The 26,821-nt window shown below is 47.0% G+C and overlaps 3 protein-coding genes and 1 long non-coding RNA gene across 4 annotated transcripts; 3 read left to right on the top strand and 1 right to left on the bottom strand.

Moving 5' to 3' along the window:
* Nucleotides 1–451: 451 nt before the first annotated feature.
* On the top strand, nt 452–15,486 carry LPCAT3 (lysophosphatidylcholine acyltransferase 3). The gene is given in 14 exon segments (XM_074854975.1): nt 452–493; nt 495–648; nt 9,549–9,656; nt 9,777–9,883; nt 10,035–10,128; nt 10,240–10,277; nt 11,348–11,526; nt 11,932–12,040; nt 12,750–12,836; nt 13,138–13,304; nt 13,946–14,093; nt 14,605–14,763; nt 14,878–15,004; nt 15,137–15,486. Coding segments are annotated over 13 exon segments (1,509 nt in total). The 3' UTR covers nt 14,995–15,004; nt 15,137–15,486.
* On the top strand, nt 4,861–7,244 carry LOC141940075 (uncharacterized). The gene is made up of 2 exons (XR_012627861.1): nt 4,861–4,981; nt 5,552–7,244. It is a non-coding gene; the product is annotated as an uncharacterized LOC141940075 (long non-coding RNA).
* Nucleotides 15,487–15,710: 224 nt separating the features above from the next.
* Nucleotides 15,711–17,998, bottom strand: EMG1 (EMG1 N1-specific pseudouridine methyltransferase). The gene is made up of 6 exons (XM_074855080.1): nt 17,807–17,998; nt 17,625–17,726; nt 17,139–17,280; nt 16,705–16,763; nt 16,381–16,530; nt 15,711–16,035 (listed from the first exon to the last, which is right to left on the bottom strand). Exons 1-6 carry the CDS (start codon nt 17,939–17,941, stop codon nt 15,922–15,924), a joined length of 702 nt encoding a protein of 233 aa, XP_074711181.1. The 5' UTR covers nt 17,942–17,998; the 3' UTR covers nt 15,711–15,921.
* A 141-nt stretch (nt 17,999–18,139) lies between these two features.
* Nucleotides 18,140–24,956, top strand: PHB2 (prohibitin 2). The gene is made up of 9 exons (XM_074855025.1): nt 18,140–18,350; nt 18,434–18,518; nt 18,620–18,699; nt 19,487–19,671; nt 21,508–21,637; nt 22,119–22,222; nt 22,660–22,737; nt 23,294–23,370; nt 23,586–24,956. The coding sequence occupies exons 1-9, from the start codon at nt 18,224–18,226 to the stop codon at nt 23,593–23,595; spliced, it is 876 nt and encodes a 291-aa protein (XP_074711126.1). The 5' UTR covers nt 18,140–18,223; the 3' UTR covers nt 23,596–24,956.
* The last annotated feature ends 1,865 nt before the right edge of the window (nt 24,957–26,821 follow it).

Genomic DNA, 26,821 nt, shown 5'->3' with positions numbered 1-26,821 from the left:
TGGCGGGACCCAGCAGCACTAGAGAGGCTCCATGGCGTGCCTTGTCCCCAGCCAGCTGAGCAGCGCCCAAGACCCAGACCTAGACTCAGACCTAGGCCCAGGGCCTGCCCCTGCCCCGCCCTCACGACCGTTAGTCCCCGACCGCCCGCCCCGCGCGCCTCGTGCCCGCGAATAACCCCTGCCCCGCCCCGTCCCCTACCCCTCCCTGCCAGGCTCTCTCCTGTCCCGCCACAGCCAATGGGAAGGCGGGCTCCGCCTGGCCCCGCCCCCGCCTCCTGGAGCGTGCCCCGCCCTCGGAAGCGCTTTCTCCAATCATTGGGTAGCGGGGACAGCCCGCGGCACCGCCCACTCGCGGGGTAACCTTTGCCTTAGTGAGCGCGGAGCCCCGCCCCGCCGCCGCCGGCTGTCCAATCGAAGGCGCAGTGGAGGCGTGGCCGGCCCGGCGCAGCCAATGGGCGCGGAGGGGGCCGCGAGCGGTGCGGGGGCCGCGGTGGCTGGTGCCGCTGCCGGGTTCGAGGAGCAACCGGCCGGCGGGGCGGCCGGGGGAGAAGATGGCGGTGGCAGGGTCCGGCTGGGGCCTGGCCCAGCTGGCCGAGGCCCTGGGCTCGTCAGAGCAGGCGCTGCGCCTCATCGTGTCCATCCTGATGGGTAAGGGAGGGCAGAGGGCGCGGCGGTCGGGGGTGACGGCACTGGTGCCCCGGGCCGGGCGACCCCGCCGCTCCGCCGCCCTGCCGTGCCGCGCTGCGCCGGGGCCGGGACAGGGACCAGCACCGAGGCCGGGCAGCGCCTTGCCGGCGCGGAGCCGCACCTGTGTCAGCGCCGCCGTGCCAGGCCACGTGTGCGCGCGGAGCCGCCGGGCGAGCCCCCCGCCGACACCGGCCCCGCCCCGCCACGGCCCGGCCCGGCGGGTGACGTGCGCCCGGCTTGTGCCGCGGCGCGGCGGGGAGTTCGGGACATGCCCCGCAGGAGCTGTCGGGCGGGGCGGGGGGGAGCCCGGGGGGACCCTCCGGCTCTCCCGCGGGAGAGGGAGAACCCGCTCTGAAGCGCGGCGGGCGCACCGGTGGGTTCCCCCGCAGGAAGTCGGCGTGCGGCGCTGGCAGGCTGCCTGCGAAAGGGGTGCAGGCACCCCGCGTCCGGGGGGCAGAGCTTGGCTTTGAGACCCGCGGGGCCAGCCGCCGCGGTGATGGCCCTCGGCGTGCTGCGAAATCAGTCCGGTTGCGGTGTGGGTCGCGAGCGGTGTTTTGGGTGCAAGAACTTTGCGATTGTCGCGCTGTCTTGGCGCTGGTGCCAGGTGCTGCATGTGCATCAAACTCCCCGTGAGCGTTTGTCGGGGGCGGGGGGGGGGGGGAGGCATGCGCTTAGAAACCTCTACAACTTCTCTGAGCTGTCGCCCTGTCCCGAGTACAGCGAGATCTCTGCCAAGAGACATTATTAGTGTCTACAGCAATCTTGGAACTATGCGGGAGTGGCATGTCGCCGCGGGGACTGCCAGGTAGGGCGAGGAAAACCTGCCAGCTAAGTGGCCAGGAGACCTGGGATGTTGTGCGGCGCTCCACCTGCAACGTGTAGCGTGTTGCAAAACTGCATGCTGCTTATGCTTATCTAAACATGAGACGGTTAAATCACATGTAAATTGTTAAGGCGGGGCTAGAATTGTGGGCTAACGATTGAAGGGTATGTTACAGCTTCCAAAACATTAATTCAAGCGTATGTACACATGCTATCTACATAAATCTCTGCAGATGCCCAATGAAATTTTGGGTTTTGAAAGCTTTTGGTAGCGTAGTCACCTAGCAGGATGGAAATACAAGCTTTGCTGTGAACCTAAAAGTATATTAGAAGTGACACAGCTGCTACTGAGTGATCTGTCAAAATAAAGTTGCTTTGGCTAACCAGAAGTATAATTTTTTAAAAAAAGATGCAAGAAAAGTTGTGTCACTTCATAGCTGTGGTCTGGACCAGGATTATTTCTGCCTGATTTAATCTATGATGTGTAAGATCAAACTGAACCAAAACATTCTTCATGTCAAGAGTAGATATAAGGGACTGAACTGACTATCATTTTGAACTTAGAAGTTAGTTCAACCAAACTTTTTCTATAGAACAAAAATGAAGTAATAGGAAACATATACAGGACATAAATCAGTCAGCATGAATTAATCTAGCAGCTCCCCACAGCTAAAAGGGAAAAGGTCCTGCTTTCCTTTCTCCCCCGTCTGTCTCTGGTACTTTAATTGCAATCTCATTGAGTTTACCTGCCTGGCAGAAACCTAAACCAGAAAAAGCAGATAGTTTGCTACCAGGTTAGTCCACTGAACCAGCCAAGGGACTAGTCTAACAAGTACCAATGCAGAAAAGGTGTTGGGAAGTGTGTGTGGAGGCAGACACCTACAGCAGAGGGATGCCTTTGCAGAACGCACCTTGAACGTACTCTCAGAGTTCCTTCTTGCCTCTTACTAGCAGTAAGCCAGAACATGACATTGGGAGGCTGTTTCCTGCTTGGTGTCTTACGGGTGAGCAAAATCACTTCTTTGAAATGAACAGCAGATAGTTATCATCTAACTGATAAAAAGAGATGCCCACTGCAGTCAATAGATTCATTAAGTGTGAGATTTGTGTGTGTTGTTACAAATGTTCCATGCACAGTATTGGCACAGTGTCCCTTCCTGAGGTAGGCCACCATCTCTTGCATAAAGTCTTAATGGATCTTTATAATTTGTATTTAAAGTTGTATTAAAGAGGATCAGGGACTGGGAACCCACTGTCATCTTCTTCCTCTGCATACTTAAAATGCATACCAAACCAGGAGGCTAGAGCTGCACATTTCCCTGTCCTTTCTTCCTAGCTTAGTATCTCTTAATTACATGCAATTGAAGGCATAACTTCAGATGGAAGGCTTAGAGTCATGCGAATCAGCCTCGTCTGTAGTTTGGTACTCTTGCAGGTCGTGTACATCGAACCACTTGGGCAGAGGGGATTGACTCCAGCTTTCCTGCTTAATGGATGGGTAGTAAAGCATTATACCATTACATTAAAAGGAATGGCTAAGCACCACTCCAGAGCAACATGAGGAGTGGGAAGAGTTCCTTAACCCAGCACTAGCAAAGAAATGTTCATTTAATTGCAGCTTAGCTTACAATCCTTTTAATGTGACTGAAAGCCTTAAGCTGCTTGGTAATGTAACTAGTGCTGATGACTTCATAGGATGGCATGGCGTATAAATGAAAGGCATTTCTAGAAGCTGGAAATGGCATTAGGACAGGCAAGGTATCGCTTTTCCTTCCCTTCCTTCGTTTCAGGTGTTTGCATAGATTCAGGAAGAAAATTATTTTTGTTGGCTGCAGCTAATACTGCTGAATTATTTCAGAACAAGACCATGAGGATGAAGCGTGGTACTCTGTTCCAAATCTAGATTATGAAGTTGGTGCTTATTTCTCCCTCTGTGATGTAGTTTACCATCTACACTGTGCAGTTCTACTGTGACAACTTTTTCTAGGGCTTCACTGTTCAGGACATTACCAGAAACTGCTAAAAATAGCCTTCTGAAAAAGAGGAAGAATCGCAAAGGACTTTACAACTTCTTACATTCATTTCTAGAGAAAGCTGAATTATTGTTGAAAAAATAGTCTGAATGAACTCTCTTGATTCAGAATAAAAGTGTTCACTTAATCATGATCTGAAATAACCAAAAGAGGTCATTTAAAACTGTTAGCATTCTGCAGCTTCTGAAAAAAAATTAAATACAGGGGAGAATGAGAGAAGGAGAAAGGAGGAAGGAAGACCAAACAAGATTCAAAATTGGAGTAGTCCTAAAGAACACCCACCACATTTTCTCAGTGAACAAGTGAAGACTGTAACAGCACATTGCTGAGCAAATTATGGGGATTTTAGTCACAGCTTTGTATTTAAAATAGAGATGCCTTTTATACATCCTGCAATTTTGAAGCAAAGAATACAACTAGAGTCCATTACTCAGATTGTACAAGATTAAAAACTTACTTCAGACTTCCTGTATGTGAAAATTTGTGATAAACAACCTTTGAAGAAATTAGGCTGCAATTTGGCAATATTATCAACAGCAGTAATACTTGAAGCATAGTTCTGGGCCCTGTCATTTGTCTAGTACACTAATGTCTGTCAATCATATGAAAATGTCTTTTGAGAGGTGTACTCTACCTTGCCTTATTCAGTAGGTCCAAGGCCCAGTGTTCCCCCAGGGGAAACTCTGTCTTTAGGTCAGTGTGGAAGCAGCAGTGACCTCAGCCCTGTACCTACAGTTACGTTCCAGTTGCTGGAGTAAGCGGTCTGAACCAGTGGTGTCCTAGGCTCTCGCAGAGAAAGGGGGAGCCCCTCCAGCGGGGCGGAGGAGAGAAGGTTTCTGTGCTGCTGCTCTTGTCCTCCCGTGAGAGGAGACATTTCTTTCCCGCTTTCATTGCTCGAAGGATACAGGAGGCCTTGTGCCACTGTGTATTTAAGACTTTAGGTTGGTCTTATTTCCTGCATGGCTGTATGATCCCAAAGAATTAAAACATACTTATCTGGCCATACTATTACACTGTGGCTTGCAAGCTATCTGGCATGTTCTGCTGCATAATATGGAAGGGGGCCAACATACTGTTTATAGCCCTGAGCCAGAACTGGCCCTGCTGATCTACCCAGACCTGCCAGGAAAAGCACTGGCGAAGTGTTCCCTCGTCTACAGACATAGCAGTGACCTGCAGAAAGTAACATATTCCTACTGAACAGGTGTCAGAAACCAGCTGCTTTGCTTGCAAGTGGTCTTATCTCCTCCTCTTCTACCTCTCACCAATTTTTTTACATTCTCTGCTTATTTGTGTTCTCTGCATCCTGAAGATTTTTAGGCTCAGTGAAGTTCTCCCTGTGGTCACCCACAGCTGATGACTTATCCCAAATCAAGTCCCCAGCTGGTCAGCCAAGCAAGAACCTTACTGAAGGGGAGGCAAACAACTGGTTATAATGGGTAAGAGATGGGAGAAGTTGTAAGAGGCAGCACCATCCTGTCACAGGTGCTAAAAGCAGCCCTGTCATAGAGCACTCATGTGCTGCCTTGTTCAAACTGTTAACTTCAAATACATCTTATTCCTTAAATAATAAAAAGAGAGCTGCGTAGTGCTGCACACTGGCTGTGTCTACATTAGCAAGTAAAATGGTACAGCAAGAGCAGATCTGTAGAGCAAACTTGCTTGTGTGCAGTACCCGATGGGTTTTGGGCATTTACTTTGGATTTGCTTCAGTCAGGTCATACAGGCTGAGCACCCACTGGAGTGCCTTTTCAGTGCAGTTTCATCTGAAAAGAGGCCTGTTCACATGCTTTGAGACACTTATGCTGTGCAAACTAAAGCACCATAAGTGGATTTTAAAAGTACACTCATGAGCTGAATTAAAATACTCATGTATATGCACCCAGTGTTCAACAAGGTGTGGGACTTTTGCAGTATTATAGACAGAAAAAGAGAATACCTTTGAAGTCAAAATTTAGGCAAGGCTTATATTTTAACATGTCTTTTTCCTGTTGTCCCCTTCCTTTTAGTTTTAGCATTCTTATAAGAAAATGGAGGCAATTGATCTGCTAGATGTTACAAACGTGGAGTTAACAGGTCAGCAAAAGGAGAAGAGGAAAGCAGTCTGATCTGCTCTCTTGAAGATGAAACAGCTAACGCATATAGAAGGGGAAATAAAGGGAGCAGAGATGAAAAGAGTGTTTCTGGTGTTCTTATTTGCAGCTCTCTCTCCGGAAAAAGGCAGTCATCTTAATCACCCATTCCAGAAGATGGCAAACTTGACAGCGCTATTTTTGCTTGGAATTAGTAGAACTTTCTTCCTGCCTAATCCAGCCTCTTGATCATTTACTTCTTTTGCTCAATTAGATTCCTGTATCTGTGGACAAACTGGGTGTTGTGCGGTGGCCCATTACTCTTCCAAATGGCTGTAGCCAAGAAGCTGACCTTGTCCTTTCCTTCCAGCACCGGGGTTCTTTTAACCAGAGATCATCCTCTTGTTCCTGTGAATTTGGGGGAAAAAAAAAAAAAAAAAAAGGAGGAACTTATCTTGCATGTCTCGGCTAATTTGTCCCTCTTACATCAATTTCTAATTCCCTTCTATAGAAGGTCTATCTAGAGGCAAAAATCAACTCTGCGTGCAGACTGCTTTTCAACTCCATGGTGCATAGAGGAGAATTACTTTGGATCAGGGGGTCGCCTTCTGTTTTCTCCAGGAGTATCACAGCTGGTTTCCTGCCTCAGTCCACTCTGCCTGAGGAAGCGGTGAAGGAGGAGTTTGGCAGACTGGGAGCTGCTGTGTAGGGTCCCTTGGCAGCAAGGAGCAGGGACTCCAGCCCTGTTGCTTCTGAATGGCAAAAGCAAAGCAGCGCAGCATCCTGTGGCTGACGTACTCAAATGTGACAGCAAGCTTGCCAGGAGGCAACGATATCTTCAGAAACTGCTCTCCTGCTTTTTCTGTGCTAATTTGGGTTGCTTCAAGAACATAGTAGTGGGGTAGGAGTACTGCTGTTGTTATTGGTAGGAATAGCTCATTATTTAATAGTTTATGAGTGTTCAAAAGTGCACAGGCCACAGCAGAATGGCCGCTGATATTTAGTATCCACTGCCATTTGGGGGTTAAAGTTTATATCTGCAGTGTGGAACTGGCCCAGTTGTAAAACTGAGAAAATTATCTCCTGTGCAGCAAAATTGTAACTAAATTGCAGTCCAGAGTCTGCAATTTAGTAAGTCAGTCTGGATATCAGAAGAATTTAGGCTGACGTTGTGACTTTTCAACTGGAACAGCACCCATGTAGTGCAAGACCAGGATTTAAATTTGTGGCTTTCTAAAAACATGTATGCTGTGCATATTAGGAGCTCTCTATTTGCAAGGGCTTATAATTCTTTTTCCTTCATAGCAGCATTACCCAAACCACAGTATAATGTGTGTAGAGCTAAAAAGGTGTACATCTCACAAGGGGGACAGGTCTTTGAAAGAGTAGGAAAACTAGTTGGGAATGGGAGAAAATAGATAAAATTTCTGGCTTTAAAATTTGAGGTACATTGTAGTGTTCAGTCATAATTTAATTCTGTCTACAGAAATGGCTAGAGCCAAAAAACAGATACTTTTTTTCTATGAAAATGGAATGTTTTGCAAGATTGTACTGATTTTTGAGGGAGTGGGGAAACCCTTGAAAATGTGGTTTGTGTCGACGAACAGCAATAAATTGTGCTTTGCCTGTATTTCTGATCTGATTTTTCTCCCCCTTGCTCAAAAGGGGGAAACATTTTTCCACAGTAAACCTCAGTACTTTTGATCTAAACTGATGGTAACACTTTATTTATTTTTTTTTACCATTTTCCATTTCACAAAGCCAGTTGTTATTAAACTTCAGCAAGAAAACTGGCATGTGAAAAAAGAATCCCTGTCTATGTTTCTGAGTAGAAGGCTGGTAGACGATATTACTTTTTTAAAAATTATTTTTAAAGCACATGAATTGCTCTAATTCTTTGAGTTACTCCTGTATCCCGAGAGAACCCATGTGATGAACTCTTTGCCAATTCCCTCTTTCCCCCTTAGGTGGTGTTCAGGGAAGCCGTGGGGGGAATGGGACGGAAGGACATGCTGGCTGACGAAAAGAAGGCTGTATAAAAAGCATGGGGGAGCAGGAAGGGAAAGGGATGGTTTGGGTACGGCATTTTGTAGGGGAATTTGGAGCCGCTGTTGCAGAAGGGAAGAGCAAGCTGGATGAACAGGAGCGAGGTTGCCAGGCTCTGCGGGCGAAGGGCCGTGGTATGTGGGGCTGGCCGGCCACTCAGACCAAGAAAGCAGCCTGTGGCGTGGAAACCGATGTGGGACACAAAAGGAGGAAGAAACAGGAACAAGTAGGCAGGGATGACCGAAAGAGGGGTGGCAAGAGGCTGAGGAAATGGCGAGCAGCAGCTCAGTTTGAAGAAGCAGCAGGTACACATCTGAGCTCAGTAGAGCATGCCGCCACCCGGGATCTAGAAGGGGGACCAGGAGTCCCAAATTCGGGACTCCCTCCCGAGGGATTTGGGGGAATGGAGAGCGCCTCAAAATGGCTCCAGTCATGCCTCAGCCTGTTAGTGCTGACAGACTGCAAGACATGTACTTTACATAACATGACAGAGTTTCTCATTTCCTCTCACAGTAGTGACTAGATTTGGCCTTGCTTATTGGAAACCTTCCATCCATCAAACACTTCTTAACAAAATGTGCATTTCATCACCTTTTATTACTGCTCCATATAAAACGTGACTACCTACTGCTACTATTACTCTGTTAGTGCAAGTAGCAGAGATTTATACACTGCTACAGATTTCAGCTAGGTTAATAAGCTGTGTGGATGCCAGTATTGTGGTATGTGATTAATTTCCTTTTTTTTTGTTAGATTTGTTTTGTTTTGTTTTTAATTGGGATAAAAGAACACAAGCTTGCAAAGTAAAGCAGTAAGTTATGAAATGCTAGAATTAAAGTTGCTTCTGCTATCCCAGTTCAGCTCGTTGTGCACATGCCTTTAGAAACACTAACTGCATGAACAGACTTCACATACTCATGAGAAGGTCAACACTTCCTGTGTCAATATGTATTAAAACATCATATATTTGTTGTCTAATATGTGGCAATGTTTATTGCACACTACAGGAACCTCGCCTAGATGACAGAATTTCATTTACTCATGTTTTTTCTGTGTGGTACTTCTCACTGTACTACCAGAGTGCTTCACAAACGTTTGCTTCTCACTAGAGCCACAGATGAATAATCTGGAGGCGTTCCTAAATCAGACTAGGAGCTAACACACAGAAAACGCAAGGAAAATACTCCTTCCACTTAGCTTAGCTGCTCCATATGAAATGCTTCTGACTTTGATTTTTTTCAAAAATACTACATGCATAGTCCCAGTTGATTTTAGTTACAGTTTTGTGTGCCCGGTAGCTCACAAATCAGATGTAAATCTGAAGTTGGAAAGTTAGAAAAGAAAGAGTATACTACCGGAGGCCACTGGTGGAACTCTGGGATTAAAGCTGGTCAGCATCATTTAAGAACTGGTTGAGGTGGGAACCCAGATTGAATTTTTTAGGACAGTGTAATGGTATTAACCATAAAATTCCCCCCCCCCCTTTTTTTTTTTGTTTTATTTTTTTAAAATCTAGCTTCTTGCCACATTCACTGTATGTGTCACAAAAGTTGGAAATTAATCAGAGACTAAAGTCTGATTCATGTATTTCAGCATTATCCATCTCATGTATTGAACGAGGCCAGAAACTGTAATCCTGGAATTTCTTGCACTTCAATGTCAACTTTGATATAATTATGTTCCTGTTAAAGTATTTTCTTCTGTATAATATACAGAGTAATTCATCGGGCATCTATCTCCCAAGAGGGAAATACAATGTTAGTGAATGTACGCTGTGACCTGTGTTGATAACTATGTAAAGTACGTGTTCTAATAATCTGGACCATTACAAATGCTTGTCTACACTGATTTACAACTCCTTCATCTTTTTTTTCCCTCCTCTACTCAGGATATCCTTTTGCCTTGTTCCAGCGCTATTTCCTCTTCCAGAAGGAGACCTACCTCATTCATCTCTACAACGTGTTCACGGGACTCTCAATTGCTTACTTCAATTTTGGTAAGATGAATTTGGGAAGAGAGAGCTGCCTGGCCCAGGGCATGCTGCGGTTTGGGAGGACCTGTAGTGGGAAAATGTCATGTCTACTTCAGCTTTCTCTCTTTCTTTCCTGTCCCACAGGGATGCAGTTCTTTCACTCCCTGCTATGTGTCCTAATCCAGTTCCTCATACTGAGACTAATGGGTCGCACAATCACTGCCGTCTTCACCACGTTCTTCTTTCAGATGGTAAAACTCTTTCTTACTGCATCGATTTGTAGAAGGGAGCCCGCTGTTCAGTTTTGCGCTTCCCAGTAGCAACTGTGGGTGGAAAAGTGGAGACAGATCAAAACCAGCTGGAGGAATTAGTTTGAATAACCCCAATAATGATTTCTTTCAGACATACCTTATGGCTGGATATTACTGCACAGCCACAGAGCATTATGACATCAAGTGGACAATGCCACATTGTGTCTTGACGCTCAAGTTGATTGGTGAGTGACACCTCCCGCCTATCTCTTGCGCTCTGCAAGCTGTGCCTCAGGGAAGAGAGGACTCTTGTTCACCCCATCGCAGGGCTTCAGATAATTGTTTCTCACCTCTAGGTCTGGCCATCGATTACTATGATGGAGGAAAAGATCCGGTGAGTAAGATACCATTTCTCCTTCATTCTTCCTCCCCTCCCCGCCATTCCAGTGAGCTAGAGGTCAGAAAATCAAGTTCAAAGGATGTGAGTTAGCAAGCTGCATTCATTGTCTGGTAAAAGCCATAGCTGAAAGGGGAGCCTCTATGAGTGTCTGAGCGCACTGAATTCTGGAATGGAAAGAAATAATTTGGAACAGAGACAGTAGTGATTAGAGATGGACAAAGTTGTTTCAATCATGTCAGAACATTATTCTGTCCCCTTCCAAATGCCCCACCATCTCCTTCCTCCAAATCTGTTGCTTTAGATTCCCAGTCCCCAATGCTCTGTGTCCTGTGGGTAGTGTACCTTTAACTTGCAAACGATCAGCACTGGGCCTCAGTTCCCATCTTCCTTTCCTTTGTTTAGTCTTACCATATCCTTGTGAATGGTTGCCCGTTACCATTTGCTTGGATTTTAGAGCAGATGAAGCAGTGGGAGAAGTTGCACAGTACAATCTGTGGGAGAGGGCAGAACACTTGCTACAGTCTCTTAATCCTACTTCAAGTATCTGCATTACCCATCACCTGTTTGGGGCCTGACCAAGTCTTCAGCATCCATGGAATCACTGCTGACTGCAAGAAAAGAAGGTTGAGCTGAAATTCCCTAAGCTGAAGTTTCAAGTATTTAAAGACAATGAATTCGTGCATCAAGAAGTAGCAATTGTAGGATGTTACGGTCTTGGGAAAGTACCTGCAATCACAATCAGGGACTGAAATAGGTCAGATACAGTGTTTTTACTATGCCTACTATGCTGGCAGGGTTGCATGTCAATAGATCCCTTCCATGTTTTGAGCTTATGTGGGAAGAGAGATCTGTGCAACTCATCTCAACCATTGGGTCTTGTTGCTATTTAGAGGGGCTGGGGATAGAGGGCTGGGGAGAGGAATGTACATGAAGTACGAAGCGGAAAGTTCCATATACATGGAGAACAAGAACTGAGTCCATTAAGGAGGTAGGCTGAGAACATAACATCCAGAGCTAGTGTGAGATCCCCTAGGATGATGTTAATGCCACTCCCTTTGGTGCAGGAGTTCCTGACCCCTGAGCAGCGGCGATTTGCTGTCCGGGGAGTTCCTACCTTGCTGGAGGTCTCAGGATTCTCCTATTTCTATGGTGCCTTCATGGTGGGGCCTCAGTTCTCCATGACAGACTATCAGAAACTGGCAAGGGGTGAGATGACTGACGTTCCAGGCCAGAGACCCAATAGGTAATAAAAAGCCACTCAGCTCCTCACCTTCCTAAGATCCCAGAATGCTGAATCCTCCACATGTTCCCTGCAGCAGAGTGCCTTTTCACCTGGGCACTACAGTACTGTGACCAAAAGTGATTTGTAAAACAAGGCACTCATTCCAAAGCTGCTCATAATTCTCTGCTTAATGTCCTAGCATTGTTCCAGGGCATGAACCATTTGACATCTTTAGCACAGACTCGGTCCCATCCTGGTGATGTCAGCATCCCAGCTTCCAAATGGAGGCATCTGCAGCAGTGGAACATGGTGACTCCCTATCGCTATCTCCCCTACCTCCTCTTCTCCACTTTTGTTTTTTTAAATTATGAGTTTGACAGTCTCTTTCCAAGGCTTTTCTTTAACCTTCATATTTTTCTTTCTCAGTTTTGTGCCTGCTCTCAAGCGCCTGAGTTTGGGTCTCTTGTTTCTAGTAACCTATACCTTGTCAAGCCTGTACATCTCTGATGAGTACCTCATCTCGGATGATTACATGGTATGTATTCATTTGGCACTTCTGGGGTGTGGAAGAATTCCACTTCTCTGGTGGGCACTGGATCTGCCAGAGGGGATTTTTTTTTCCACTTTCACATCAATTTAAAAATAAGTCAGCAAGTAGTGATAAGCCTTTCCACAACTGATTTGGCTTTACTGCCTGTCCTGTGGATTCCATCTGATGCAGAACAGGAACGTGTTAAGCTGACCCGAACCAAATGAAAAATTTTACAAATAGAGAATTAATCTTAGATGCTACTGTTGGTTTTGGGAACCTAACATATGCATTGTGACCTTTTAATGACCTTCCATATAACCATTACATGCAAAGAACTTCACTAGAGTAACTTGTAAGGCTCTCCAGAATCTTTGAGGTTTTTAGGAAACTGTTAACAAGTAATTCCTACCTGCAGTTTATCAGTGTTTCTGTGTCAGTATGAATAAATGAGGGTGTAAATTCCACAATGATTATGCTAATCCCAGAATCTTCCCAAAGTACCTATTTCAGTACAGCCAAATATTACCAGAGGAAGGAGAATGATGTATAAATTTGCATAAGCCAATAGGCTGGCAGTCCAGTCCTTATAGCAGCCTCAACATGTACATCAGATTAAAACAAAAGACAGTGATGAGATCTCATCTGCCTTGTCTCATTATTGCCACTCAACTCTGGTTTTTATTTTTGTTCTATTTCACTCTTATCTCTGCAGGAGAAGCCTTTCTGGTTCCGTTGTGGTTACATACTGATCTGGGGCAAAATTATACTCTACAAATACGTAACTTGCTGGCTTGTTACGGTGAGTCTAGATGTTGTTCCAGAAACAAAAGACAAATGAACAAAGGTTGCACCTTTGCAGCTACTTAGTATGCTCTTGGACCTAGTGCTAAATGGAAGTAATCCAAATATCTGGAGATCAGTGCTGGTCAGTTTAGCTTAATTTAAGTTAGCAAAGGCTAGCTAACTAAAAAGCAGGCAGTTTTTAATCCATCTGCAGTGGTGCTCTCCACTCAACACACATTGAGTCAGAGCTTCCCCAGCTCTGCCCCCTTTTTTTTTTGGAAAGGCAATGTTTTCCTCTCATGAATCTTTTTCCATAGGAAGGTGTCTGCATCCTTGTCGGTCTGGGTTACAATGGGAAGGACCAGAGTGGAAAGCCTTTGTGGGATGCCTGTGCCAACATGAAGGTCTGGCTGTATGAGACAACACCTTTGTTCACAGGGACCATTGCTTCTTTCAACATCAACACCAATGCTTGGGTGGCCCGGTGAGCAGGACAAAATTCCCCTTCTATAATGTCTTGGTAATGTCTGTGTCAACAGAACCGAGATCCTAGCCTGAGAGGGAGCAGTAGAGGAAGAATCTGCCATTTTTTCTGGCACTCCTTCTTCCACGTTTTGCTGCTGTGCCATTTGAAACAGGTTAAGTTTCGGGGTTAAGTAGATCTTTTCATTCGATCTAAAAGGGCAGTTCATTAACGTAGGCAAGCAGTTGACGGCAGGAGAGGGGCAGAGGCTGCAACGGGACCACAGCGAGCCCTTGGACCTGCCTACTCGAATGGCCACAGAACCGCTCTAACAGCTGGTTCCTACATCGTGCCTCTTGATGCTCCCTACACAAGAACTCAACCAGATTTTGGTTCAGCACTTGCTGAGACACGCAACTGAATCGTCAAATATCATTTCCCTGTGTGTTATTGGATGAAGCACCTCTCCCCATTAGCTGGGGTTTCTTTAAGACAAGGACTCGGGTACATTTTGCCCTGGTAAGGAGAGCCATCTTGCTGTTTCTGTCACCACAGGGTGTGCAAAGGTCTACAGTCCCCTGGGCCCTGCAGCTCTTGACATAGAGAGGGGAGGACAGACCATGAACTAGAAGCACTTTGAGTTTGTTTCTTTTCTGCTCTAGCTACATCTTCAAGCGTCTGAAGTTCCTGGGTAACAAACTGCTGTCACAGGCACTGGCCCTGTTCTTCCTGGCCATTTGGCACGGGCTGCACTCTGGCTACCTGGTGTGCTTTCAAATGGAGTTGCTTATAGTCATCGTTGAAAGACAGGTGCGCTTTGTCTGACTTACCTTAACCTTCCCCTGGAAGCCTGGAAACTGCCACACATAAGGCTTTACTTGGATTAAACGTGAAAAATAGCTGCTTGCTTTGGAATTGGTTTTCAAACGTGATACAGTTCTGTTCTCAAGAGTTCAGTAGGTTGATGGCTTCTGCATGGGCAAGCCATAAACTTATTGCAGAAGCTGACAGGAAGAAAAGTGGAGAACTTGGCCTATGAGTAGAGAGCAACCGAAGCAGCTGGAAAGGTTGGAAGACAAGCACAAGCTGAATGTCTCTGCTAAATCTCCCAGTACTGAGAGAACAACATTTCATATTTAAAATGTTTTTTTTTTTTTAATTAAAACTTTAAGCAGGATGGGCTGCTTAGTTACTTTTTTAGAGACTAACGGCTTACTAAAATTAATTTTGCACAGCTGGATAGATAACTTTGGCCCCAGAGCCTCCATATATAGCAATAGGACATCCAACTGATGAGAATTTTGTTTTTTCTTTAAATTAGGTCATAAACCTTGTTCGGGACAGTCCTCCACTAAGCACTTTGGCCTCCATCACTGCCTTGCAGCCCATCTTCTATGTGCTGCAGCAGGCTAACCACTGGATGTTTATGGGTTACTCTCTAGTGCCATTTTGCCTTTTCACCTGGGACAAATGGATGAAGGTATTTAGTAGCCACAGACAAGCCACACAACCCCCCTTTTCCCCTCCATCCTGTCTCTCATGTTCTTGGCTCAAAGCTGCTTGCTGATCCTTAACCCTGCCTTTCTCTTTACAGGTGTACAGGTCTATTTATTTCTTGGGCCATGTGTTGTTCTTCACCTTATTATTGGTGTTGCCTTACATTCGCAGATTAATTGTGCCACGAAAAGAAAAGCTAAAAAAAGCAGAGTAACAGCCAAAAGGTAAGTCTGTACTAGATAGAGAGAATCCCACACTTGGACTAGGAGGTGAAGTGGGGCAGCAGTGTTACATACCAAGGTGAAAGGCGAACATAAAAGCATCCAAAGCAAATCTAGCACTTTTCTCTTTTTCAGATTGTACCACCTGTGCATTTGTAGGAGTTGATTTGACACTCCAGAAGCAAAGCATCACCTGCCAAGTTTGCTGTGTTGAAGTATGACTTTTTTCAACGCGAGGAGGGGGAAAGAGAAAGCACAGGGTCCAAGACCCGAAAGGAGGGGAACGGAGTGAGTCTCCTTCCAGATCCTCCACCTTCTGTATGTTGCCTTATCTCTCTGCCACCCTCCAGTTGGACACTCGTGTCTCTCTGCTGATGTCAGATGATTGTAAAACACTCAAGGCAGGCACTGCATTGGTTTGGAGCCACCTTCTGACTTTTCTACGTTTGTCATCCAAGATAAAAATTGCTCCTGGTCTTTTTTCATATCTGCTTCATCTCCTTTCCTCTGGGGTGCCTCGGTGGGGAAGTGTGAACTGTCACACACCACTGAGCAAGGGAATTCTACAGACTGAGCAACGTCAGCTGCAGGGCGAGCAGGACACGGCTAAGAATTTCAGTTCCATGACAAATTTGGGCTGAGTTCCTGCTATAAAGGGATCAAGCCTGCCCACGTATGAAACATGAGGAAGCAAAATACACAAGCACTCTTACCAAAAGCAACATTTAATAGGAGGCAAAAGGCTCAGTAGGGCAGTCCATTTAAAGTCTCATTGATCCAGAAGCTACAAAGATGAAATTGAAGCCTTTTCCCTTCCAGGAGCCCAAAGTTCCACCAGATCCACACCCAAGTGAAAGAGCCTTTCCAGAATGTGGAGTCACTGTATAGAAGTCCACCATGACAACAGTAGCAGCAGAAGTTCATACTACTCCCCAGGCTTCCTCAAAGGCAGTAGTAATTTTAGCACATGTCAGGGCAGCAGAGAGGGGATAGTTGCTGATGGAGACCATCTTTTCTGTATAGTCCACACTGACCTGAGAGAGAGAAAAGAGGAAAAAAAAAAAAAAAAAAAAAATCAAACTGCAGGTTTTCACTTACTCCCATCTATCGCCACTGCTTGGAGAGGTACAGTATTCCTCCAGCAAGACAACTGCTAGACCTCACTAGTGCCCTCTCTTGAGAGGGAGAAAAATTCACAAGTGTTGCAGCATTGGGCCTTTTTTTGACAAGCCTACCTGAGGGAAAGAAAGGGGGGAGCGAGACAGGGATTACCAAGTGAAAAAAGAGCAGAAGAAGAAAAACCAACATACTCAGAACAAGACTGAAATCTGTGCTGATAAAGATTTATATAACTCCAAATAAGGGATACATGCACTTACCGAACCATGGGCAAAAGCTCCCACAACAATGGTAACTGGCTCCGCTTTAGGAATCAGTTCACGCAGATCTGACACTTTTGGAACTGCAAAAGAGGTACCTATCTTCATACAGCCCACAGGGAGATGATCACTGACTGGATTTTTAATCACCTATAGAAAGCAGGAAGTTAACAGGGGTGTAGAAGTAAGAGACCCTGCCACATAGCTAAGTCCATTGTTTGTACCAAAAAAAAAAAAAAAAAAAAAAAAAATATCACTCCTACATCGCTAGCTGCAAAGGAGGAATCTTGCAACATTACCTGTGAACAGTCAAAGAATGTTTACCTTCAGCAATTTCTGGGGCCCATCAGCAGCTCGAACGCTGAGCTTATGCAGCAACTGAACTGACGAGAGAAGAAAATTACTTAAGTTGCCTGTTCTTTTGCTGGAGGAATCCTATCCTCTACCTAGTGATCAGAGCTGAAGTAGACAAAAAGGTCCATCTTTAGAGTTCTCAGCATTGTCTAAAGCAGTTCTAAGAAATGCTGAGCAGCAGATTATTTTGCTGCTAGCAGAGTCTCATGCAAGCACTCCCCACTGTGCTAAGGAACACATAGTTGGACTATGCATCCTGGAACTCACAAAAAGACACTTTCACTGCACTTCTCACTTCTATGTGTTTAAAGTTGGTGCAACCTTTTGACTCTTCCCAAAGTTCTTCCAATCCTGACCACCTTCCTGCATTATTCTGTGGCTGGTATAAACTCTGAATCACTTACCCATAAGACCACAGAATCGATCAAAAGTTCTTGGGATTCTGGTTTGGGGATTGACTTCAATTAGCACGTTCTTCTGGGTGTGGATATAAACCTGCAGGAGGCCAGCCCGATTCAGCGGACTGTCCATGAGCATCAGGAGACTCTGAAATAGAAAAACACCCAGTAGAAAAGGTACAAGAGAGAGAACTCTTGGAAAAGTTGAGCATTGGGCCCTACGAATGCAGAAGGGACAGATCCTGAGACAGAAAGGAGTTCATCTGACTATGGGGGTTCTACCATAATGCTGACAGAAGGCAATCCTATACCCAAATAGACTAAACTTTCAAGCCACAAGCATGGCAGGTAAAGCCAAACTCGCCCCCGTTCCCGGGGCACAAGCAGACCCCCAGACCCGAGGGGAATCTCCTCAGGCCGGCTGCCGGGCTGCTCCACCGCCGTCCCGAGCAGCCCAGGCCAGCACAGACGCTGCCCGGATCCAGCCGGTACCTGGTGGGTGATGTCGGGTCGCACCTCCCCGGGGTCCCGGCCGTTCCGCAGCAGCAGCGCCTTGTGCTTGTCGCAATTGAGGAGCTCGAATGTCTTCCCCACCTACGGCCAAAGCACGGACAAGGTGGAGAAGGGCGCCCGCGGCCGCCTTCGGCCCGGCCGGACCCCCCCAGCACCCGCACCTTCACGGTCTCCAGACTTGCCCCCTCCAGCACCACCAAGAGACGCCTCTGCCCGCGGGGCCGCTTCGCCTCCACCGAAGCGTCTTCAGCAGCAACCTCTTCCTCCTCCTCACGAGGCCGCCTGGGCGCCGCCATTTTGCTGCGGCCGCACCGGGCACGCGTCACCGAGCGCACCAGCACCGCCCCCGCCCCGCCCACCGCCCGCCCCCGCCACCCAAAATGGCGCCTGGGGCGCGTCCGTTATCTGGCTCCGGCCAGACCTACTTCCGGGGCGCGGAGCGGCCGCGCCGGAAGGCCGTGGCGGGGCGGGGCGGGAAGGGGTAGGGACGGCTCCCGTGCTGCCGGTTTCCCGCCGGAGCGCCTTAGCGGCGGAGCTTCCGGTGTCCTTCCCGGTGGGGCGCGCGGCGCGGCGCGGCCATGGCGCAGAACCTGAAGGATCTGGCGGGACGGCTGCCGGCTGGGCCGCGCGGCGTCGGGACCGCCCTCAAACTGCTGCTGGGCGCCGGCGCCCTGGCTTATGGCGTCCGCGAGTCCGTCTTCATCGGTGAGTGCCTCCTGTCCCCTTTCCCGGCCCTCCGCGCCCGGTTCCGCCGCCTCCTGCGCTGACCGTGCCCCTTCTCCCCGCAGTGGAAGGCGGCCAGCGCGCCATCTTCTTCAACCGCATCGGCGGCGTGCAGCAGGACACCATCCTCGCCGAGGGGCTGCACTTCAGGTAGGGCCCAGCTCCCCCGTCCCGAGCGCGGCCCCGCAGGCCCCGGTCCCGGCCGCTGCGGGTGCACGCGCCGTAACGCGTCGCCTCCCGCCCCCCCGCAGGATCCCTTGGTTCCAGTACCCCATCATCTACGACATCCGAGCCCGGCCGCGGAAAATCTCCTCTCCCACCGGGTCCAAAGGTGAGAGCGGCCCCGCAGGCCGGAGCAGGAGGCCCAGGCGGCGCCTGGGGGGCGGGAGGGAGGGAGCAGTGTTACCCGAAAAGCAGGTTCGTGCCCCACATGCAATAACCCAATCTTAACGCGGTCAGGAGAGATACTGTATTTATTCAGGCCTGGGTGCTCGGTGGACTTTTTCACAAATCAAGCACCACAACAGCAGGTTTCTGTGCTTCTTTTATACACAAAAATCAGGGGTTAGCACTTGTCCAAACACGCCTGTTAGATACTGGTTGGTTAGAGATTAACATGCAGTTACAATCCAGCTCACATAATGCTCCTACTACTAGACATGCTCAGGGGAAGGGTCTTAACCTGGGCCGGGGTCTTCTCGACCTGTGGGTGTGTTTCTCAGTATGATAATGCAGGTAGTTCACTTTCAGGACACTCAGAAGTTAGTTTCATTGCCAAGTTCATTAATTAAAGAGTCACTTTGCCAGGTTGTCAAATAACTCATCCTCAACACAATCCCAGATACTCTCTTTTATGGTCCAGGATGTTCTACTTATTTTCTAGGGTTTGCAGATCAAAATCCATCCTTTATGAATTTCTTATTGCTTGTCAAGGTAATTTTGACCACGTTTCAAAGTCTGACTTGACCAAGCTTCAAAACCTCGTGATTGTCCCCATTTGTGCGGTACCTATTGCTGCCACCACAGTTACCAACCATGGCTACTAGCCAATGTGAAGTGCGCTCTATCAGGAGGAGTCCAGCTGCAGCGCTGGCCCTGCTCATCTCTCTCTTTTTCAGACTTGCAGATGGTGAACATTTCGCTGCGTGTTCTCACTCGGCCCAATGCTGCAGAGCTGCCCAGCATGTACCAGCGCCTGGGCCTGGACTATGAGGAGCGAGTCCTGCCTTCCATCGTTAACGAAGTGCTCAAGAGCGTGGTTGCCAAGTTTAATGCTTCACAGCTCATCACTCAGAGGGCCCAGGTAAGCTCTTGTGGAGGAGACTTAAACTCAGGTTACAAAGAAACGACTAAGCTGTGGATATGGGGAATGTATAACACATCAAGATAAATGTATTGAGCTGGTAGATGGTGCATCCAAATGGAAAGGGCATGGAACTGTATCCCACTTACATTTTGATTCCAATACAGATACAAACACCAAGGCTGCATCACTAACTTCTGAGAAGAAAACTGTATTCATTGGTATATAGAGTGTAAAACTGCACTGTAATGTAATGATGGGGAAGGGAGAGCTGATTTACATCATATCCCACAGGTAGCAGTAGAACTGGCTTTAAAAATAATTATTATCTGGCCCTTCATGGGTCTCAGAAGAGCTGTCAGAGCAAACTAAACAGTTTTAAAGGATCTGAAAAGTGAAGTGGATGAGCAGTCAACAAAGCAGTAAACTTCTAGTAGTGGATGCTACAGAAGGGTAGTAAATATTTCTGTTTAGAAAAAGATTAGAGGGTGTTTGGGGGGGGTGTTGCAAAATAATAGAAATGTTTTAAAAAGCCTATATCTGAAAGTTTGTGTTCTGATAATTTGATTGCCAGGGATTCTGAGAATATTCATCACCTGTCGCAGCTGAGGGAGAGAGTAGTTGCTGGTCTTCTTTTAAAAGGCTTTAGAGGAGATCCTGCATGAGATTGCTAGTGGATAAGTTGTCAGATGAAATACAAGGCATCTCGTAACTAGTTTCTGATCCGTGACAAAAAAAAGCAAAGCGTAGAACTAAGTGTCCAGGTCTTGTTTTGAGAACTGATCCGTAGCAGGGACGTCAGGGTTTTGTGCTAGGCCTCATGGTGTGCACTGAAGGGACTTGTTAGTGGCCTTGTATAAAGAGAATGAGTGAAAGAGAGTATGTGACAGCAAAGAAACAATGTGTGCAAGGGATTTAGATTTATTGGAAGCAAAGATGACTGTTAAGTATCTCTGAAATTTCTGAACAAACTGAGTTGAATTTGCCTTCTTGTCATATATTCATCTAGTGTTCATTACTTTAAAGTGATGTATCTTGAAGCAGTTGATAATCAGAAGAAAATTAAGTGACTTTATGTAGTTAGGCACTCGCAGTTCACACAGTAAATGTTTCTGGTGTCATTTTAGAATTCTGCAACAGCTGCAATAAAAGTAAAAGCAAATGCTAGACTGGTCAAGTGTGTGATACTGTAACAGTAATTTCTGTTTAAGTCAATATCTGGTGCAGGACTTGCCAGTACCTTTTCCAGGCAGGCTGACAAGTTAAAGGTAGAATAAATCAAAATACCTACCAACAGCACTCATCCAGAGAGACTACAGAAAGTGTAGTAGCCACATGAGAGGAGTAGCTACAGTAATTAAGAGACATGATAGATGGTAAAAAAAAAAAATCACTTGGTAATTTTTTTTTCTGTATCTAAATACAAATATGAGGAGACAGTTAAACTGCAAACAGTGGCAAATTCAAGGTGGAGAAGGAAATGCTTATTGGTAATACGTGGGAACTGTGGAACTGAATGTGTTAGGATGTGAAAGCAAAAAAAAAAAACCTTTCAAGAAGGTTCTTTTATTTTTGCAATATGAGTGATATGGTATAGTTAAGTACCATAAGCTGTAATATATTTTTGAAAATGCAGTATGGATGCAGTATGGATATGCAACGTTATGTAGAGGCAGCAGATTCAGAGATGGTATTAACATTCAGGGTTTGTGTTAGGTAATCTCTTGGGCCCAATGTGAATGAACTGTGAAGATCAGTTGTGCTTCGCTTCTGGAGTGCACAGGAAGTGAGAAACAGCCTGTGTTTGCTACTTTTTTTGCTATATTTGTGTTTCAGGTGTCTCTGCTCATTAGGCGAGAGCTGACAGAGAGAGCCAAGGATTTCAGCCTCATCCTGGATGATGTGGCTATCACAGAGCTTAGTTTCAGTCGTGAATACACTGCGGCTGTGGAGGCTAAGCAAGTGGGTGAGTTCAGTTTATGCCTGAAAAGGGTGGGTTCGCTTTTCCTTTTCACCAAATTACTGAGCAAGGATGCAGAATTTGGGCTAGCATGATACTGCTTTTGCGTTGATACAGCTACGGAGTTATAAACCTCAGCCTCCTTAGTAACAGAGCTAAACAGGTTATTTTACAAGTATTGCCTGAAAACTTTGGGTCATAGCTAATGGGATAGGCCATCCGAGGGACTGAGTTCCCAAGACTAGGGCTCCTCTTCAGACTGGGACTCTATCCCTTCCTACGGGGATTATGTGTAGAGGGTCTGGATGCTGCTGATTTTGCTTATAAAAAAAAAGTACACTCAGATACATTTTGTACTTGTGGATATGGCTCCAGAATGCTGTCGGTTCTTTTGGAAGCAGAACCCCCAGGTCTCAGCTCTAGGGTTCTGGTGGGGGGCTCAGAAGCCAGGATCTGCCTCCAAAGCCTTTGGCTGTTCTTTCTGCAGCTCAGCAGGAGGCACAGCGCGCCCAGTTTCTGGTGGAGAAGGCCAAGCAGGAGCAGAAACAGAAGATTGTCCAGGCTGAAGGGGAAGCTACAGCTGCCAAGATGATATCCTGCTTTGGAAGATATTTGTGGGACGTTGCTTGTGAGCTTGACAGTCCTGAGAATCTGTCACACAGGGCTCATGCTTAAGAGACTGTTATCAGATGATAACTTCAAGTAGGTCACTGTCATTTATTCCTTTCCACCTACCCCCCTGTTGCCTGGAGTGAGGTTTGTCTGAGGTTACAGGTCAGAGCAGAGAAGGCCACAAGCCTTCACTCCCTGTTGTAAGGTTTAAATTTTATTGCCTGTGTGTGACTGTAATCCATAATGTTGTTCTTGATTTGGGGAAATAAAAATCTGTCTGCCCGAAGGCTCAAGCTACTGGGCTAGAGGTTGCTTTTTTCCCCCCTAAGATGTCTGATGGTGTGGCTTAGGAAGAATTCCTTGAGGGTAGGCAGCTTCTGTTAGCAGGTTTTTCCTTAACTTTTGCTCCCTGGTACCTCGGTGAAGCTCTCAGCAGGAATCCAGGCTACATCAAGCTACGTAAGATCCGAGCTGCTCAAAACATCTCAAAAACGGTGAGCACTGGGGTGCAGAATTTTCTTCATCCTTTTGCAGTCCTTGTGCTGTCTTCCCAGCCCAGTGGCCACGTGAGGAGTTTAAGGCGAATGTGACCTGCCCTGTCCTGATCTTTGTTCCTGCCCAGCCCTTTTCTCTGCTCAAGTAGAGCTTAAGATCTAGCTTGCAATGATCGGCAGTGAGATGGAGGCTAGGAGTTTGTGCCCTCCATGTGACGAGGCCAGATCCACATCAGACTCCATCACCCACACTCAGCTGCAGCCACCAAAAGCTCCTGGTTTCCTGCACGCTGAGAAAGGGGAACAGATAAATGTGGGATCAAAGGTCTTTCTGACAGGGAGACAGAATGAGCACTTCTTTTAGAAAGTCTGATGGCGCTGGCATGGGAAGTCAGAAAGTTACAGAGTTGTTTTGGGGGATTGCCTTGATTTAACTGAGATCTTAATAAAACAAGAGTGCTGTATCTGGAGTGGGAGATAGGTTCTTTATTAGTGTTCTTCCTCCACGTGCATTTATACTCCTTTATGCTATCTCTGTAATGGATTTCTTTTTCAGATTGCTGGCTCACAAAACCGTGTATATCTCACAGCAGATAACTTGGTACTGAACCTGCAGGATGAGGGCTTCACCAGGTAAAGGGGCCAGATGGCTGGATTTATCTGCACCCTACCTGTGATCTGGAGCTCTCTCAGGATCTTTTCTCTGAGAGAAGCCTGATGCCAGAGGACACAGCCAAGTAGGGAGCAGTCTTACTGCTTGTGGAAATTGAGATTTCTGTTTATCTAATCAATTTATTGTTTTTCTTCCTTCCTCCCTCCTACTCCTTACTGCATCTCCTGACACACAGAGGAAGGTAAGGCACTGTTTATTTTGATCCTTTTGTTAGTACTTGGAAGGAGGGTGTTGATGTTTGCCTGGTGCCTGGGATGTTTCTGGCTTGGGCCTTTCTGGCCACAGGAAGTTTATTCCATCTCTACCTCCATTCCCATTTGTGATGTGAAGCTCGAAGCTGCACAAACATCTACATCAAGTAGGAGACGCTCAGTAATTACGGAGCTTTGTGTGTGTCCCATAAGGAACCTGGCACGGGAGGGCAGGAGTAACTGAGGAGTGTCTTCCGATCTGTCCTGCACATACAGGGCATTTACGGCAGAGAGGGCTGTGAGAAGGCAGTTAGATGATCATAGGAATTTGTCTTGTTTTGGGGTAATGCTCTCTAGGAAGGATGCTTTTGTTACTCTCCAAAAGCTTTCCAGTCCATGCTAGAAAAGCCCATTCCCTGCTTTCAGAATTGGCAGGAGTTTGGTGGCTTTGCATAATCTGACCAGTGTTTACTGAACAGGGCAGTGCCAGTTTGAGCTTAATCTAAAAGTTTAGATTTCCTAGAATCAAGAAGGGAAGACAGAGCTGGTTTCTCTTCTGTGGGATCTCTGATTGCAAGATCGTTCTTCCTTATCTCTGACCAGATTCTGTCTTGCTCACCCCAGAAGGCTTAAGGGGCTTTGAAAAAAGTACCTGGTAGGAAGGACTTGGAAGTCCAGATAGTTTGGGTGTGACACCCCACACCCCCAAGGCTGTCGTGAGGGTCTGGTTCAGCTTTGCTTGTGCTTTCTGGACTAACGACTCGCTTCTGTCTCCCTTTCAGTGACAGTCTCCTACTCAAACAAGGGAAGAAGTGAAAGAAGCTAAAGCCTACTAGAATCAGCAGTGCTGACCAGCAGAAGATAGGAGTGAGGAGCTTTGAACTCCCTCCATTAGTGTTGTTTGCCCTCACTTTGAAGTTGTTAATCCAGTAGCCAGGTTGGGTTCCTGTGCCCCTGCTCCTCTGTGGCAATCCAGTTCTGGGATTGGGCTCTGCCCCTGGGCAGCTGTAATTCCTTCCTCACCCCACCTGTGAAATTTGAAGAGGGGGCAAGGGGGCTTACTGGTATTAACCCATGTGGATATACTAATTCACCTCTAATCTTCATTAATCTTTAGACTTCTGTAGGGTAAAATCAATTCATTTTTGGCCAAGCAAGGGAGTTCTGCTGCCATCACTACCAGACTTTTTTTTCTAGTAAATTTTGTTTCACTCTTGATCCCAACAGAACCTGGGACTGAATTCAGGAAAATGTCATTCATTGGGTGCCTGTCACTGCTGGAATATCTATTTGTGTCACTGTCTGCTCAGTGATTCTTTCAAACATTTCTAAAAAATTAAAACGCCCCAAATTTATACTGTGTCTTAGCATGCTTAGTGTCTGAAAAAGGTTATTTTGCACAGGGGGAGGTGGAACAGAGTTTATTTCGTTGAAGCCAGAATTGGGATGCTATGGAGAAAGGAGCAAGAGGAATATCCTCCTGTTCACTGAGAGATTACAGGGTGGGGAGAGAAGGAGAAGGTGTGGATGCTCCTCTAGCTGTGATGGGGTCCTGGGCCGGTTCCTTGGCTGCCTGTAGGTGCTGGAGATGAGTGTAGGTTTCCCTGCTGTGTCCTGACCTCCATTGTTATACCTTGGTTTTTTCCCACCCTGCTTTCCTGGCCAAAAGTATAGGAGAAGGCTTCTTCCACTGACTAATCTCTCTTCTGTGCTTGGGTTTCAGAGGCAAAAGCTTGTCTGCTTCAGGGGGGAGCTTTTTCCCTGTCTCACTGGCCTGAAATCCCTGTGGGGATTTCACAGAATCATAGAATATCCTGAGTTGGAAGGGACCCACAAGGATCACCAAGTCCAATTCCTCACTGCACACAGGTCAGCGTAGAATCACAGAATCATCTCAGTTGGAAAAGACCTTGAAGATCATCCAGTCCAACCATGAACCTCACACTGACCGTTCTCAACTCCACCAGATCCCTCAGCGCTGGGTCAGCCCGACTCTTAAACCCCTCCAGGGATGGGGACTCCCCCCCTGCCCCTGTCTGACCCTGCCCTGGCGCAGCTTGAGGCCATTCCCTCTTGTCCTGGCGCTTGTTCCTTGGTTCAAGAGACTCATCCCCCCTCTCTGCACCGTCCTTTCAGGGAGTTGTAGAGGGCGATGAGGTCTCCCCTCAGCCTCCTCTTCTCCAGACTAAACCCCCCCAGTTCCCTCAGCCGCTCCCCATCAGACCTGTGCTCCAGACCCTGCACCAGCTTCGTTGCCCTTCTCTGGACACGCTCGAGTCATTCAATGGCCTTTTTGTGGTGAGGGGCCCAAAACTGAACCCAGTAATCGAGGTGCGGCCTCACCAGTGCCAAGTACAGGGGTAAGATCTCTTCCCTGTCCCAGCTGGCCACGCTAGTGCTGATACAAGCCAGGATACCATTGGCCACCTTGAAAATTGGAAGACATTTGCCATCTTCCAGTCAACTGGGACCTCTCCAGATTTGCAAGACTGTTGGTGGATGCGAGAGAGGTAATACCAGCCAACGCTTCAGTACCCTGGGGTGATCCTGCTGGGCCCCAAAGACTTGTGTGCAAATCCTGTATAAGTTCAAAGTCAACTTGGAGCTTATTGTTTCCCCAGTTGTGGTCCTCCAACCCAGTCAAGGACATAGATGAAGGTGTCATTAAATGGCTCTGCTTTATCTTCATCCCTATTTGGAGATGGGGTGACGAACCTCATCAAGTAATGGACCAATGTTTTCTTCAGGCTTCCTTTTGCTGTTAACATACTTTAAAAAGCCTTTTTTTGTTATCCACCACAGTACCCTCCAGTTGCAACTCCAACCAAGCTTGGGGCCATACAAATTTTCTCCCTACAGTGGTGAACAGCACACCTGTAGCCCTCCTGTGTAGCCTCCATATGCTCCTTCTCTGCGTCCGTTGCAGAGGAGATCCCTGTTCAGTCAAGCCAGCCTTCTGCCTCGCTTGCTTGACTTCTGATGCATTGGAATTTCCTGCTCCTGTGCTCTTGAAAGAAGGCCCTTTAAAAGTGACCAGCATTTCTGTACCCCAGTATCCCCAAAAGCAGATTCCCAGGGAACCTTACCAACTAGTTCCTCGAGCAGCCTGAAGTCTGCTCTCCCAAAACCCAGGGTAGTAGTTCTACTGACAGTTTTTCTCATATCACCAAAGATTTTAAACTCAACTCTCATGATCGTGATGGCCAAGACCACCCATGAT

Source organism: Strix uralensis, chromosome 2, assembly GCF_047716275.1.
Source record: "Strix uralensis isolate ZFMK-TIS-50842 chromosome 2, bStrUra1, whole genome shotgun sequence".
NCBI classification, from domain to species: domain Eukaryota; kingdom Metazoa; phylum Chordata; class Aves; order Strigiformes; family Strigidae; genus Strix; species Strix uralensis.
The sequence above is the reverse complement of the archived record's forward strand: the minus strand, read 5'-3'. Positions and strand labels throughout refer to the sequence as shown.